General features: G+C 35.0%; 1 protein-coding gene across 1 annotated transcript in view; it reads right to left on the bottom strand.

Annotated features, from left to right (window-relative positions):
- Window positions 1–18,524, bottom strand: part of LOC145662623 (uncharacterized) — an 82,549-nt gene that overhangs the window by 32,800 nt on the left and 31,225 nt on the right. Inside the window, exon 3 of the mRNA XM_081728362.1 lies at window positions 1,736–1,837. Within this exon, the coding sequence (XP_081584488.1) occupies window positions 1,736–1,837 (102 nt within the window). The remainder of the gene's footprint in view (window positions 1–1,735; window positions 1,838–18,524) is intronic.

An 18,524-nucleotide genomic window follows, 5' to 3' on the forward strand; every position in this document is an offset into this window, starting at 1 on the left:
TAACAAACTCACAAAAATTACTGCACGCATAAATATGTTACAAACACACAATATCGCTCGCTTGAAAACAAAGTAAAACATGCAGAAAACCACGATATTACACCCGCTATCCGTCGATTTTCGCGCTCTTACTACAAAAATGTGCTTCACAGTATTGCCATAACGGTTATACATTCTTTTGCTTTTGCCATCAACATTTTTAGCATCTTTACTAGAAATTAAGTATAAACTACTACATATTTTGAAACCAGATATTAAAAATTCCCTTTAATGTAACTATACTTCCTCAGTAAAACGTTCTAAAAGTTTAAACGTTCTAAAAGGTTCTAAAAGGTACGTGTGGGCGGCACATTTTCAATTGGGCTCCTTTGAGACACAGAACATTGGAGTAATTCCTAAAGCCACATTGTTACGTTAGAAGAACGTGTAGCTGTCATAATCTTGAAACCCTACCATATTTCACCGTGTACACATAGTCTTGAAAGGGTCATAAAACATTTTTTCCATCTTGCAAGGAGTTGAACGATGCGAAACTTTCTGGGACGTCTTGCTTACTACCTGCTATCACCCTCCCGCTGACATAAAAAAAAAAAAAAAAAAAAGTTTCGCCGGTTCCGAAACAACGGATTCGTTTGGATAGGGAGGGGAAATGCGCCAAAATACACGTTTTTAATGAGGAGGTTCATTGTTTGTCCACTACAGTGCAGTGCTGAATGTGTGGAGAAACCTTTCTTGCCTTCAAAAAGTTGTAACATGTAAAGAGTAATAGAAAGATCGGGTTGAAAGTTTTTTTTTTTTTTTTTTAATGACAGCTGCCAGATTCATTTAACGTGGCAATGTGGCTTAACCCAAGATTATTGCCCTTAGGTTACCTCTCTCCCCTTTCAGATTGCAAAACGGGTGTTTTAGTTGCAACTGGAGGGCCGCGGTGGCTCAGTGGTAGAGCGTTCACCTCTGGTGCTAGGGGTCCCGGGTTCGATCCCAGCCCCCGCCAAGTGAACTTTGTGGTGGACAAACACCGTGTGCGTGGGTTTTCTCGGGGTTCTCCCGTTTCCTCCCACTTTATTCATTCCACCATTTCACTCATTACTCATCATCACCGTCTCCTTTAGCCTAACCGGCATAACTGTGGGACGTAAAACTCAAAGATTTCATTTCATTTCATTAGTTGCAACTGCTTCGCTGCTGAGGAGGCCAAATCTGTTTCAGGCCTCAATACAGGATTGACATTTTTAAAACTAAAATTATCACGCCAAAGAATATAGATTTTTCGCTTTTGCCTTTAATTTCTTTTAAATTCTATAACATTTTACAAACATTTTCTATACTTGAGTAAATGAATTTTAAGAAGTCTGTTTTGTATTATACATTAAATAATATGAAATAAGTTTTGATTTTCTAATATTACACAGAAATGTTGACTTAATTTGGAATTTATTGCAAAAAAATTTCATTCACTTATTGCAAAAAGGTAAATTAAGCGTCTTCGGGATGCTTGAAAGCAATTTGGCTAAGTTATAACTTCGGAAAAATTCACCTTGGACTACTTTGGAATAATGACTATCAGGTTATACACACACTTATAAACACACTTAATTTCGAAAACACGTTTAACAATTTTCTTCCATTTTGGGGAGAACAAAAGTGATTTAATCAGTCTTTAAATTAAAGGACATTTTAAAGGATTTACTTCAACTTTTTAGCTAATCTGAAATGTGATACTAATTTTACTTACCAGTGATTGCTAAAACGTCTTTCGTTGTAAAGAAGTCAAAACTTTCTTGAAAATCCCATTGGAAATATTGTTGCATATATTTCTGTGTCACGAACGTATCGTCTAAAAGATATTCCACATATTAGTATTTTAATAATGTAATCAAAAAATCATGTTACATATTATTGTAAACATTGGTTAGAAAAGAAAATTGATAATTTATTATCGTAAGTCTAATAAGAAGAAACTTATTAATTTCATTAACATAGTACGGTTGACACGGAGCATTCCATTAATATTGTGCTACAAATAATTTCAGATTTGTTAAAATTTAATTGTATTAATCTGAACATTTAATTTCATAAATGGTCGTCTTAACTTCCTTACTTTGTATGCAGAATATAAAATTGATATAATATGAAGTCCACTGAATTAAATTGTCTCGCTTCCATTCCTTAATTCTTTATATATATACCTGTAAATGTATGTATGTATGTATGTATGTATGTATGTATGTATATGTGTGTGTATGATCTAAAACAACCGAAACTAGTGAAGAATTCATAGTTTTCGGGATTGTTAAAATAAATCGTGACACATTCGATACCGTTTAAGTCCAATTTCAGCCCCCATTAGCACGCGGCTGAGTGACATTGTGCACAAAAATAACCGAAAACGAATGATATTAATGTAGAACCTATAGTTTTCGGGGTCGCTGAGGTGAATATTGGCACTTTCGATCAGTTTAAGTCCAAGTTCAGTCTCCATTAGTGCTCATGAAGGGGAGGGAAAAATGGTGACATGTAATAATAATCAAAAATGATCAATATTAGTGTCGAATCTATAATTTTCTGGATACCTGAGTTAATTGGTCCCTTTCTTTCTTTGTTTTTTAGGTTCGGCCTGGAAATATTTCCTCCATGTTTCTTCATCTTCAATCCCCTATTTTTAACTCTCAATATTTTATTCTATTTTTCAAATCATCGATGAGTTGTTCCTACTCTTAGCTTTCCTTCCATCTTTCCCTCGTTGGTGGTATGGCAGTATAAAAAAGACAATTTCTTCGCAAGATGTGTCCAATCCAATTGCCCTTGCTACAAATGATGTTGGCTAAATGGATTTTCTTCTCTCCTACCTGTCTTAAAACATCTTCGTTTGTTACTTCCTTAGTCCATTTTACCTTCTCCATCTTCCTACAACACCACATTTCAAAGTTATCTAAACGTTTCTTCTCTGACTTCGGTAATGTAGAAGTCTCTAAAGCATATTAATGTCGAATCTATAGTTTTCGGGGTCCCTTTGGAGGCAGTTCCGATGCCCTATAAATCCAAGTTTAGTCTCAAGGGTGGGGGGCAATTTCCCTTAGCACACCTAGAGAGTAGGAAGAGGTAATTATAAAATAATCGACAACGACTGACATCAGAGTAGAATCCATAGTCTTCGGGATCACTGAGATTAGTCGGAGACTTCCGATGTCGTTTAAATCCAAATGCAACCTCCATTAGCCCCTAGGGGAGGGGAAATGGTGACATAAAATATTAATAAAAAACGACTGACATTAGTGTTTAATTCATAGTTTTCGGTGTCCCTGAGTTATTGATGACACTCCCTATACTATTTAAATCTATGTTTAACGTCTATTAACAAATTAATCATATCAACTTGATCAAAGGCGTATTCTTTGGTATAGGGTGTTTCAATATTGTAAACTCCTGCGGAAAATAGGATGGTAGAGACAAAAGATGGTACACGAAGTTGAACTTCTTCCACCAACCGTTTTCATTATAAATCTTCACCATGATACAGTATAGTACAGTTCTAAAAGGTGGTCCGAAGACCATCGAGTCCCTTAATTTAGTGGTTGGTGATTAGGCAGGTCCAGGTCTCAGTCGCTGCCAAGGGACGGATTCGGGAAAATCTCAAAGCCCAGTCGCAGTCAAGAGGTGGGTGTATCTCACTGCATAGACGTAGCCAAGAGAGGATTAGGAAATTTCCAAGGCCCAGTGCAGCCAAGAGAAGGTAGATAAGGTGACCAGTCCCAATGCAGACTGATCCTTTCGATGGCGCCACGGCGTATTATATACCCTGTTATTACGAGACCTCATAGATTATCAGGGTGGTGATAATGTTCGTCCTTTTTCGGATCACATGTTGATTGATGACATGTAATCCGTTGTCTACTGGGTGTTATTGTTGTTATTGAACAAGTGGAGTGTCATCATATGCAGAGGCTATTTATGCCAAAAGTAGAATATATATTTTGTATTTTTGTCATTACACTGTGAAATAAATACCCTAAAGGCGAAGAAATTCGAATATTTTCCATAAACCTATTATCCCCGTAGGAAAAAGGGCATTTTAGTTAGTGGAATCATGAATCAGGCCTTATTATAGTGTTATTACTGGAATATTGAATTATGAGATATGGACAAAATCGTTATTCACAGAAAAGTTTATAATGATACATTTTTATTTTCGAGCGACGATAGTAGAAAAAAGTATGGTGATCATTTTGGGGAATAGAATTCGAGATATCAACGGATTTACGCGTTTTATGGCCACTACAGCCAAACAGTGGTTTTTGAATGTCCATTCGCCTGTTCGTTTCTCTGTCCCTAAATAAATATCTCCCTCTCAAGACAAAAGGGCGTATCTCATTTTCTTAACTTCTCCAGGAGACAATTTATTCTATCGTCTTCTTTTAAAATTTAGTTTGATATTCCTCGTGTCAGGTATGCAACTTAAGAGATCAAATTAAATTTTGACAGAACACGATAAAATAAACGTATGATAACATCTTTAACCCGTAAGTGCTCGCGTGGGGGTCTCCTGGACCCCCAGCAAGTTTCCTTCGTGATTTTCTTGAAAATGGAGTAGGTTATACTGCTGCCACTTACAGTACCTTCGTGAGAAACATCAATATTTTGCCTTTTATTAATCACTGAGTCGAAAAGAAACGTTATAAGGAATGTCTCTAGCAATTCTCACCGCAATATTTTAATTACCAACTAAAAACAACAAAAAATATGGGGGTCTGTGGCACCCCCACGCGAATACTTACGTTACAAAAAATGGCGCGACTACTTACGAGTTAAGCTTGTCTTCCGGAAAAGTTGAAAAAAAAATTAGATAAGCCCCTTTGTCTCAAGGGGGACGATATATTTACTCATCTAGAAGCCTGTAGTGTTCAACGTTTTCGCAACAAATCTTAAATTTAATGTTTTTTTAAGATTCGTCAGAGGAATTTTTCGAATATTGTTTCCACCCCTAAAATTAAGGGTAGTTTACTGAAGGAGGAAAATTAAAAATATCCCATTTTCTCGAAAATGGCTGTAACGATTGTTTATATTTAATAAATCAATATTTCATTAGCAACCCTATACTGAGGTAAAGTCGCATCTCTGAGAAAAATTCAGAAGGGATAGTTTACTCTTGGGAGTGGCTTTTCTTGGACGATTTTCTCAGAAACGACTGTCAATTCTTGTTCATATTTCACAAATAAATATTACGTTAATAACCTAACATTTCATAACTCATTTGTTCTGAAAAAATGCACAAAGGATAGTTTATTCTTGGGTGACATTTCTTGGGCGATTTTCTCAAAAACGACTCAAGGGATTTTGTTCACATTTCATAAATAAATACTTCATTAATAATCTAACATTACGGGATAACTTATTTAATCTGAAAAATCTACGAGGATAATTTATTCTTGGGGTGAGTTTCTCGGAAGACTTCTTTGCGATTTTGTTCATATTTATAAATAAATACTGTATTGCATTAAAAGCATGAAAATATAGTGTAACTCGTTTGTCCTGAAAAACCCAAAAGGGTTTGGTTACTCTTGAGGGTGAGTTTCTATTCGAATGTTTTATCAATAACGACTGGTGTGATTTTCTGGATATTTCATGAGTAAATATTACATTATTAACCTGTAAAATATGTAAGGGATAATTTATTCTTGGGGTGATGTTTTCGTGTGATTTTCTCAGAAACGACTCAGGAGATGTTGTGTATATTTGATAAATAAATATTTCGTTAATAACCTAATAATATTTTAACTCATTTGTTCTGAAAAAATACACAAAGAATAGTTTATTCTTAGGGTAATTTTTGGAGCGATTTTCTCAAAAACGATACAAGGGATTTAGTTCATATTTCATAAATAAATATGGCATTAATAATCGGCGTTACTCATTTAATCTGAAAAATCTAAAAGGGTAGTTTACTCTTAGGGCGAATTTCTCGGGAGACTTCAAAGAAAACTCAAGAGATTTTGCTCATTATTTGATTAATAGCATAAAAATATAGTGTAGCTCCTTTGTCCTGGAAATTCCCAAAGTGTTTGGTTACTCTTGAGGGTGAGTTTCTTTTCGGATATTTTCTCAATACCAACTGATGTGATTCTCTTGATATTACATAACAAATATTACATTATTAACTTGTAAAATACACAGATGATAGTTTATCCTTGGAGTGACCTTTTCGGGCAATTTTCTCAAAAACGACTCAAGGGATTTTTTTCATATTTCACAAATAAATATTTCATTAGTAATCTAACATTACGGGATAACTTATTTGATCCTAAAAGTCTACAAGGAGTATTTTTCTTAGGGTGAGTTTTTCAGGCTACTTCTTCAAAAACAACTCAGGCGATTTTGTTCATATTTATAAATAAATACTGTACTATTTCATTAATAACCTAACAACATAGCATAACTCGATTCTTCTGAAAAAATCTAAAAGGGTTTCGTTACTCTTGAGGGTGAGCTTCTTTTCGGATGTTCTACCAAAAACTACTCTGGTCATTCCTGTAATATTTCATAACCAAATATTTCATTATTAACCTGTATTGTTGCGTAGATTCTTATGAAAATGTCCATAGGTGTAGTTTACTTCTTGAGACGATGTTTCCCGAAAATTCTTATAATTTTATTCGAATTCCACAAATAAATTTTTCAGTAATAACTACAGTATAATGCGATTTAGTTTAAGAAATTTGAACAACAAAGTTTACCTTTTATAGTTAATTCAACATAAACGAAGTCGTCATAAATTTAGTTGATAAAATCGCCGGAACAATATTTACTCTCCGTTATTATATATATTCCAAAATTATTTATTCTAATTAAGACACATCTTCAATTGGTACCACTTACTATAAAGAGTCCGCTTCTTATGAAATGTTGTCTTCCTAGTCCAAAAGTTAGGGGTTCCCAAAAAATGATTTTCTTATCTTCAAAGTAATTTTGAAACAGCTTATATGCGTACACATAACACTTCGATACGAAACAAATCACTACGTGCGTACAATTTACTACGTTGTCTGGGTGTATCCACTTGTTTCCCCCCACTTTTAACAGAAATGCTTATGTCAGTACAAAAGTAAAAATGCAGAAACCTATATTAAATGAATCTGTAATGCAAGTAGCGTATAAGGATAAACATGTCGCACTATAACATTCATAACTTAGAACAAACGAAGAATTCTGAACAGATGATATATTTTTACGAGGCTTTGCAACGAACTTTACAAAGTACTGTTTCTGGGACTCATCTTTCATTAGGCAATTGTTAAAATTAGTAGCAAGAACGATCGCATGCTCAGCGATGCCGTTGAGTACATTCATTAATTCCTGGTACGTAGCATCATCCTCCCATGTTGACAGGTCTATCGCAACAAATGTAAGAGACTTCTCTTGGCCATTTGTAAGTATCACATCGAAGATCCTTCAGGTTTTGCAGTCGTGGAGAGCTGTCAGAGTGCTGTCGTGGAATATTTCCTCTCCAGCCTTTGATCGTTTCCCTTCTGGCATGTTCAATTTACCCACCATCTTCCTTTTGTCCTGGTATGAGATTCTTTCGTCAAGAAAAGCAAGTCCTTCAAACTCCTGTGAGAGATACCACAGATGTTTCCGAAGAGCATATGAAGTCCAAATCATTTTTCCGAGCGTGAGCAGCGATTGCTTCCTCATGCAAGTACAAAGGACTGACGAAGAGACTGACATTTGTAACTGCCTTAAATTCATTCGCAATTAGTTTCAGCTGCTTCGGGAACAGAAATATCTTAATCATATAAATAGCTTTTACCATCCACCTCACATGGTGAAAGCGCCAAGGATTTTAATGCGAACTCCTCCTTTAGGCTGTTCACCCAAGAAGTCATATGAAAGAATAAGAAATTCTTTGTAATCATCCCGCGGATGTGCAGAAGATTCAATTGAACTTTTCAGGAAACGAAATGCTAGGGATTTCAGGTCTGCTAGGTCCGCTGATTAAGATAATCTTTACTCCAGATCAGGATCATTGAGTGCAAATCTCCAATAATCATGGTCAAGAGAATCCCATTACTCCTTGAACAGAGCAAACAGGGAGATGTTCAGCCCTGCCGAAGGACCATATTCATACTTAAAGACGTTGGACATTCAGAGGAACTCCTTATCCAACATCTCCTGAACTTTGATTCAAAATAACTGAAAAAGTTCATTATTCGATGCTGGTGTGTCGAAGACAAGTCCCTTAATCTGATCCTGCAAGCCACATTCTAGAATTGCCGAACAACAGGCTTCGGCTTGAACTATATCTGTGCTGTTAGGGACCTGCGCCACACCAATCAGAACTCTATGTCGTTTCCAGTTACTACCAAAACAACCCTATGAACATTACTACAATGGTGAGGATCAATGTGTGGCAGCATTTTTGTACCCCAATAAAGCAGAAGTGCAACAGCAGGAGGTATGGCAGCACCAGCCATTACAGACAAGGTTCTTTTTCCTACTCCATCCCTGTTTTTCCTTCGGTGGCGTCGAATAGAACTTGTTGACAGAGCCTTTCCTTCAACGCGTTTAGACCTGTTGATTTAGCCATGGTTCCAACAGTTGCCATTGCCTTGCGGTCGGATATAATGAAGCGGTCTAGTGGTGAAGTTATTTCTAAGGTCAAAAGTGTATGAGAATAAGAATTTCCAAGTGTATTTCCCTTTTTTTTTCCTGACTCGGAACCACACATTGAGGATCATCAGTGTCTTCTATATCCGATGACGAAAAAGAAAGGTCAACCTTCTTAGAATCCAGTGTCTCACTTTCCTTCTGACCATGTATTTCATGAAATTTCAATTCAATGACATAATAATTTCAACGATCAATTAAAGTAAACATTGTGGGGAGTTCTAAATTATGCTTAATCCAGAATCCAGAACGCACATAGGTTCTCAATATCAAATGGAAGTAAGGTACAGTATATATATATACGTATACAATTTACACTATATATATATATATATATATATATATATATATATATATATATATATATATATATATATATATATATATATATATAGTGTAAATTGTATACGTTGATAAAATATGGGGTTACCATTTATGAATTGTTGCAATAGAAATACGAATTAAGCCTTATTTGTACGCCGTAAATATTAATCAAGTATTTATGTACAAAGAAAATTATTAGAGTAGTTTCGAAAAAATGGATCAAAATTCAACAAACCAATTAAGTACCTTCTGAATTTCTTTGAACAGAAGTGAATTATTCAATATTACTGAGTTGCTAATGAATGGGTATTCCAAATAAAACGTCAAGTGCTTTTAAATCAGAAAGGGCTGTAGCTAAAATGCCAGAAAGAGTATCGATTAGAGCATTCTGTTTGCCATGATAAGGGCACCCGACCCTGTGAAGCCACCCGAAAATTTTAAACAACATTCATCTGATACACCATCAAAAAGGTCATGGAAAAACAAACAACTTTTTTAAGGGAAAGTCCTTCATGCGGGGTCTGTTTACGAAATGGCTACCATTTAACCGTGAGTTCATGCACAGCTGCTGTTATTTCGATATGGTGTAGGTGAACATACTACAATACCAACGTACAGAACATATAACAGATTTGTATTATTACGACATTCCAGTCCAAATATACATTCAAAATAATAGTGTCTCGTAATGTGATTAGAACAACTTTGAATGTAACTATTTTTGCCGGAAAATTAATTATGCTCGTATAATTATATGTGACTATGAATTAGTGCTGTCGAAATCGGTTCTTGAAAAAGCCGAAAACCGGTTTTTGAAAAAGTAAAATTTCATAAAACCGAAATGGCGATTTTGAAAACCGCATTTGCAGCGGTTTTCGGTTTTCAGAAAACAGGTTTTGTCAAAAACCGCAAATGTCAAAAATTCGACAGCACTACTATGAATACGTTACGTAGCTTGAACACATGAGGATATAATGGTTCTGTGATGCACACAGTGGTGTAGAAGAACGGTCTGAGGGGTTAGGCAGAAGATCGTGAGACAACAGCCATTGGGGGTAAATATCCTTCTGAAGAGCATAAGTATTTCTGTCTTGTAAGTTTCTGTGTTCATATCACTGACGTCTTGAATTACGTAGCAAAACTGAATATGATTAATTAGAAGACCATGAGACAAATGTCCAGGTTAGGGCGATAGTGGTAGAGAGCTCGCTTCTGGCGCGAGGAGCCCGTTCGATCCCAGACCATTTGAGTTTGTGGTGGACCCTACCATGTCCATGGTTTCCCTTCAGCATCTCCCACTTCCTGTAATATTCATATTCCACCAATTATTGTGTAATTATTAACCCTCATTAATCATCCGTCTTCTTTTAGTCAAAAGGACATAACCGTTCAATGTTAAGTTGAAGATTACATTTTATTTTAAACAATGCTTTACGCGATCATTTAAGCGAAATAAATATATTTGGCCTTATGATGAAAGTTTGCTAGAAATACTTCAAACAGTGATCACAAATTAATAATGCTATTGTTAATTGAATCACTGTGCATTGGAACCACATGGACTAAATATTATTGATATCCATTAATTGTATAAATGAACTTGTCCATAGTTCGCACCTTATGCTCCAAGAAACCACATAAGAACGTTGCTTCCATAGTTCAGTGGAGCGTTAGCGAAGCTTCGAGTTTCGTTCGCTGATTGTGGCTCAAAAACACTTAAAACTGACGTCAAGTTTGCAAGATGCATGGGATCCCTGATTCGATACCTGCTTGCACCAAATGAACTTTCAGGTTAAAAAAACTCCATATGCGTAGTTTTCTCGAATATCTGCCGTCTCCTCCATTTTCTTCATTCCGCGACTTCGTTCAATACCATCTTCTCCGCTTTCCTTAGTCTTGGAGCACAATCATTAAATTTAAAAAACAAAGTTGAAAATGCTTCAAGAGCATTGCCAGAACAAACTGAAAAAGAAATAATTTTTCAATATCAATAACTAATGACGCAATAATTATTGAGCCAATAACCCATGACGCATAATTATTGAATCAATAACAGGTATCAAACAGAGTGTCAAGTTAACCAAGAAAATAAAATAAAATATCTTTGCTAGGAAGTCGGGCAGAGTAACGGCAAGGATTTACCAGGAGTCAAGCTCGGAGCTTTGGGTCCTAAGATATTGCGGACTCCGTCTAGATAATACGACCTTGAGGGATCAAAGAGCAGGGAGAATGTCCAATTGGATCAGTCGTGTCTTGGCGATTGCATACTCCTACTATGTGGACGACATCCAAGAGTGACCCTTTTGGCGCAAGGTGCCGATAGAGCTCAAAACAGCAGCTTATGAAGGGCTTGGAAAGGTATGCCCTCAAAACAAATCTAGGTGACCGGTGGAAAACCTAACGGGCGCAAAAGTTGGGAATGTGTGGTAACCAAAAAATTTCCTGAGAAGGAACGAAATAGTTGTTACCGTCCTAAAAGAAAGTTGATCATCTACGCACGGCATAAGGGCCAAACTCAAATTGAGAAATTTCATCTTGATGCAACCAAAGACGTTGGGAATGTCTGGGGAACGGCTGCCAGTTGGCCAGTGCCCACCGGTTATTATTTGGTACCAAAATGTTCACCATCCTCTTAGGTATTGACCAACCCAATATGTTCTCTCTATGACTTACGGTTCCCAAGACATGGCTCCTTAAATCTCCCGAAATCGGAACTTTTTTGGCCACTATCTCAGGAACAGTAAGAGTGCGTAAACAATTCCATCACTTTCTCAAATAATTTTTCATGCTCTATCGACTTGAGGGCTCAGAATTGAAAAAAATGCTAATAACAGGCATACACGCATACACACAGATAGAGAATTCAGTAACGAACTTTTTAAGTTCGTTGAAAATAGTCCACAAATTTGCTCACCAATAATTTATCATACAATGGAAGTATAATGCCAATGTTTATTTCGAAGTCACTCAGCTGAATTTCACAGACTTTAGACAAAACCTTGTATATACTTTGAATATGAAGCAGAAAGTTGAACAGTTTTAAAGTAAGTTCAACTGGTTTATTATTTCCGTCTAAAAATTTAGAAATGAAATTTAATTTAAAGCTTCACGTCCCATGATTATGCCATTTTGGCTAAAAGAGACGGATGAATTAATGAAAAATGAATGACTATGAAATAATTGAGGAGTTAAGAATGTGGGAAAAGACGGAAGAATCTCGAGAAAACGCACAAACTCGATGTAGTCAACCACAAACTTGCGTGGATGGAGATCAAATCAAGGACCCTCGCAACAGAGATGAGTGATGATCTACTAAGCCACCATGACACCCTGTGTATAATTTGAGTAATGAACTCAGCTTATTTCCGCATTCATTGATTCTATTACGAAAGCTACTTTAGCTAATGTTCTACTTTTATTAAAGTTTCATTGTAATTATAATCAAGAATCCATAGATCCTTATCATAGATTCCTGAGTTATAAACTATGAAATAAGATATCGAGAAAGAAATACGATAGAACGACTACTGTATTTAGAACAAATACGCTAGCTTTAGAGAGAACAAATCATAAAATCTTTCCGATAGAGTAGATTTGTCCGTGAGGTGAAAATTAAAAATTTCAGTGCAAAGGGAATGTAATGGAATTAAATGTTTATAATACTACTACTACTACTACTACTACTACTACTACTACTACTACTACTACTACTAATAATAATAATAATAATAATAATAATAATAATAATAATAATAATAATATATTATTATTATTATTATTATTATTATTATTATTATTATTATTATTATTATTATTATTATTATTATTATTATTATTCAAAACGCTTAGCAACAGTCACGGAATGCCTCCACGGGAGAAAGCGATTAGAGCTGAAAAAAAATCATTGGAGAAAAAAAACAGTAACAATTTTTGTGAATGCACGTGTAAGAAACAGATTTTATTTTAACAGAACTTATTTAGAGGCAGCTTTTGAATATTATATTTCAGGGGTTTAAGGATAGACTGCAATTTTTATGTAACAAATTGGATGATTTGAACCTAGTTTTGCGCACTGTAAGGAAATAATTTGGTTCTGTCTTCACTTTGTAAAAATCTATTTAAGGGCGTTTGTATGAGGGATTTCTGTATAGTGGTCACAATTTCAACATCTAAAAAGTGGGACACTAATAATTTCACAGTTTAATTTAACAGTACTATTAAATGAAAACGTGAAACAAACAGTGTTTATTGTGTAGCTGGGAACATAATGCAGTTGTTAAATAATAAACATATATTTTTTTTACAATGTCTATATATAAAAATGAAAGTGACTATGTGACTTCATACCTCTTGATCCACCAGACCGGTCTCGACCAAATTTTCAACATGGATGAGGTTCGGGCGCCTGGGATAGTTTTAATCATTTCACTTTGACGGTGTAACTTAGGGAATGGGGAGGGAAGATACTTAAAATGATAGAATATATACAATGAAATGTCATTTATACCCATAGACTTATTTAATTCTGAAGCTGCATATATATATATATAACTCCACACTACAACGTCATTTTGGTGGACAAACTATTGTGAACCTTCTTGTTATCACTTACATATTATCTTGTTATTATTATTGCAATTGACATTATTATTATTATTATTATTATTGATATTGTATTATGTTTCATCTCTTATATTCGTTAGATATTCCCGTGTACACTGGCGTTCAGCTGCATCTGGAATCATGTTTGTAAATAAAATTTAAAAATAAAATTAGATAAAATATTATTGCCGAATTCATAGTTTTCGGGGTCGCTGCGACACTTTCGATGCCGTTTAACTCCAAATTCAGCCGACAATAATATTAAATTTTTACTGTATTTTTAACGAAACACATGATATAAGGAGTTTTGGATTTAAAGGTTTTTATTTCAACCCACCGAAGCGGGTAATCAACGCTAGTGAACTTAATTAGAAATAGTATTTTGTTATGACAAAAAAAACTTTGCCAAATATTATTATTTTAGAAAATCAGAACAGTGTTTTGTATTCTCAAAACGGAACCATCCCGATTAATCAGAACGTATTGTTACTCTAGGTTTATGCATTAGGTAACTCCTATCAAATTAAACTTGCCAACTACTATCCTCAATCTAAAAAGAGTTTCTTTGGTTTTTAAAATGTTTTGCGTAAAGTTTATTATTTTTTTTTTTCGTGGGAAGAGCGGGCTCTTCTTTTTGGATGAATAAAAACGGCGTTTGTCTTAACTAAGACCCGATCACCAACTGGAAGTGATCGAAAATATAGTTTTAACATAGCCTAAGTTAACAAATTCAAACTCATTTACGATACGGTATAATGTAACGTTTATAATTAATATTTCTTACACAGAAGAAGAAATTGGAAGTTTTATTGAGCGTCTAGAAGCTTGCTAATAAATGCATAATAGGAAAGTATTATTAAGAGATATTCATGGTCATTAAAAACATATTATTCCATGCAAACCAATAATTGAAAAAGGAAAATTGTGTGTTATTTTCCCACACTTACGGAGAGACATGCGTTACGAACATGTTAAGAAGTTCGTAATTCAATTACATTTTATTAAAAAAAAAAAAGTAATTTTAAATTATGTTCATGGGAAATGTCAAATACAAATATTGTATTTTATGTTTTAGGAATAAATATTAAAACATTTCTGCATATTACAACTTTTATAAATATTAATCATGAATTCCATTAATCCATTATACTCATAAAAGAATTACAATATATATATATATATACTTTTTACAATATAAAAGAATTACAATATATATATTCACTTTGTTCAGTAGTGATGTGGTCACTATAATGAAATTTTTGGGGAGGAAGTTAAGTCTCGAAATCAACAATAAAACTCAATTAAATCTTTAGTTTCAATTATGTGGTTATGCCATGTGGATAAAAAGGAGACAGATAACAAGTAGCTATTAGTGAAAGAATGTAGAATGAGGATAGTAGAAATTAGAGAAACCCAATAAAGCGCAACAACATAGTATTGTACAGCCTGTAATCGAACAAGGGATCTTTCGTAACAGTGATGAGCGATCTTTCACTACACCACCATGTCCCTGGTAAGATTAAAGAGCAATCATGGTTGTAGGTAAAAATAGTTTGACCTCCCAGATTTTATCCTAGTTTTTGGTCTCTAATTAGTCATTCTTTCTAAAGGAAACTTTTTTTTATTAGTTTTACGTCCAAAGTTTATGCCCTTTAAGATAAAGGAGTCATATGGTTAATGAAAGTGAATGATTGTAAAAGAATTTGTGAAATGGTGTTACATAAAGAAATGGGAGATCTACGAGAAATCACACGGATATCTTGTCGTCGATCACAAGCTCAACCTAGGATCGAACCATAGACTCCTTACACCAGAAATGAACGCTATGCTACAGACTTATCGTATCCACTATATCAGTGGTTCTCAAACTTTCCCTGTTCATTCAGAAAGTAATCCGCGGACCCTCTTGCAATACTATCTAAAATTTCACATGATATTAAAAACTATACTAATTGGGATTACTATTGACAAGAAAAAGATCAAGAAAAATATTGCAATAAGTAATTTATTCTAAAGATACATGATTGTTTCCTAGTGAACGAAATTTCAATTGATAATACAGTAACTTTGAAGACTGAAAATCGATGTCTTTACTTTTTTTTTAAAAGGAAATTCACTTGATAAACAATGTTCTCAAATGTGAGGTCATTAATGTGAAGAGTGATTTTTTTTTTTTAACATAATTGCATTGAAATCTGAAGTAAGTTTTGTTATCATCAGTCTTAGGTCCGATTCCACTTGAAGATGAAATCCATGAAATTCCAAGGCGTCATGCAGTTAATGTACAACTGCTTTTGAAAAAATGAAATGAAATCTTTGAATTTTACGTCCCAAGGTTATGCTGGTTAGGCTAAAGGAGACGGTGATGATGAGAGATTAGTGAAATGGTGGAATGAAGAAAGTGGGAGGAAACGGGAGAACCCCGCGGAAATCCATGCACACGGTATTTGTCCACCACAAAGTTCACTTGGCGGGGATGGGATCGAACCCGGAACCCCAAGCACCGGAGGCGAACGCTCTACCACTGAGCCACCGCGGCCCCACGAATGCTTTTGAAAAAGTGCCTTAACAAGGAAGGGATTTCTCTCACTTGAAGTAGTTCTATATAACGGTTGGCCGGATTCAGGACAGAAATTTAGTAAAGTAGGAAAACATTAAAATTTACAAACGTAGGTATAATTTCTATCATTTTCCTTGTAGTACCTGAAAAAATACTTTCTGCTTAACAGCTAGGAGTTCCATTTTATTACAACACATTTCAATTTTTAGGTGTCGCGGATCCCCTGGCTAGGTCCCGCGGACCTCACTTTGAGAACTACTGCACTTTATTTTCTAAAGAAATCCTATATAGCCAATCAAGTTACTTTCTAGGTTTTGTACATGGCTATATCGTCGCGACCGACAAACACACTTCTCGTTAATACTTCAGACTCGAAATTAGTACCTTTATATTTAGAAGAATACTCTAAACCAGTGGTTCTCAAACTTTAAGATAACATGAGCTATGAAATTCTTTCTGTTTTTCCATAATTGCACTAAAATCCGGAATAAGTTTTCTCACCGGTTATAAGTTAATCTTAGGTCCAATTCCACATTAAGACGATTTCGGTTTCAGGCTTTAATACTGCGAAGAGCAGAAAAGGTCTGTTCATAGTGATGGGGAAAGGCATCAAATGTTGCAATGCCTTTTTAGACAACTCTTCATACTCACAGGACAGAAATTTAGTAAAGTAGGAAAAATTTTAATTTACAAACGTAAGTATAATTTTTAATTGCTTTCTTTTTAGTAACTAAAAATAATACTTCTTGCATAACAGCTGTGAGTTCCATTTTATTATAACAAATTTCAATTTTTAGGCGTAGCGGACCACCTGACTACGTCCCACGGCCCCCAGGAGTCCGCGTACCCCACTTTAAGAACCACTGCTTTAAACAATTACACTACTTTTATACATAGGTTTCTAATACTACCCTTTTAGGAGGCCATCTTGTTGTCTAATATTCGATTTATGAGCCCATGAATCGTAATATTGCTAATTACGAACCATTTATTCAATTCATGAATTAAAAAGATTCCATTCTCAAACAATCCGTCTTCAAATAGTTTCACTTTTTATCTATTTCAAATTACATTAAGTTCCTTAATGTTTAAAAATTGCAATTCCGTTTGGAAACATCTATAGATGACCGCCGTGTCTTAGAAATGTCCATACACTGAAAATGAGGGTTTGATTTTTGAGCACGCACAGTGTTATAATTTGGTCAAAACAGTTTCAATAAAATCCCAAGTTAACCTCGCCATAGCCGGTCCCAAGCCATGTTGAAGAAAGGAGAGGGACTCTCAAGAAAATGAAAGTTGGAAGTATTCGGTGTCATTTTTTAAAAAACTCGATTCTAAGTTTGAGGGCAAGGAAAATATGGCTGTGTGCAAAGACATTTCTCTTCTTTATACAGAGTAACGTTGCACGGTGATGGATATAGATGGAGGTGATGATCAGGGACCCCCTACTGGGAGAGGCGAAGTTCCGAGTTGCGTACCAAACTCCCAAACTGGTCACTAACATGGATAATCGAGTCCTACAGTTTATGTTGTACCTCAACACAGAATTTGAATGCTGTGAAATAGGCAACTATTGCCATCCCTTACGGAGAGCTGTCTCCCAAATGACAATGTCTGATTCTCAGGCGGTCTACATTAGTCATAGGGTTCGGTAATGTATGCAATGTATGTAATGTATGCACCAGGCAATATTGCTACTATTACGAAACGAGTTATCAGCTCTACAGCGATGCTGGGAGTGCCCCCTGTTTTCATTCAAACATTGGTTCACACATTTCACCATGTTAGCAGCAACTTTACGAAGAGTAGAAGTGTTAATGTTCTCAATGGCACTGCGAATGTTCGTTTGCTGGTCTCTTATAGTTCCAGAATTGTTCTTGTATACCTTTTGCTTTAAGTAGCACCATGCAAATGAATAGCAGTGTTGCCAGGTGCATGTAAGTAAGAGTTTTATCATGATAATTTCAAACTTTCTTTTTCTTTGTTTTCAGGAATTGCATAATGTAGACGAATCCTTAACACACCTTTTGATGCACTGAAATATCAGCAATGTTGTCAATTCAGAGTGTTAATTCATGAAAACTACGATTTCCATAGTTCTCCCTTAGAGAATCCTCATCCGATTAGTTATGGGTGGAAATGAAAAATTCTTTTTTCTGCTCCATAGTCTCCAAGCTACTCCAACTAAACAAACTGAAAATTAACGACAGAACACCCATATGTATGAGTTATGAGTCAATTTACATGTTTTGCAAAAAAAAAAAAAATAATAATAATAAATAAATAAATAAAAAAATAAAAAATAAAAAAAAATTAAAAAATTGATTTACACCTTCAGTTACATTTACCAACACTATGTGGTTCCTAGTGTACTTCA

The sequence above is a fragment of the Thermobia domestica genome, chromosome 10, assembly GCF_964235325.1.
Source record: "Thermobia domestica chromosome 10, izTheDome1.hap1.1, whole genome shotgun sequence".
NCBI classification, from domain to species: domain Eukaryota; kingdom Metazoa; phylum Arthropoda; class Insecta; order Zygentoma; family Lepismatidae; genus Thermobia; species Thermobia domestica.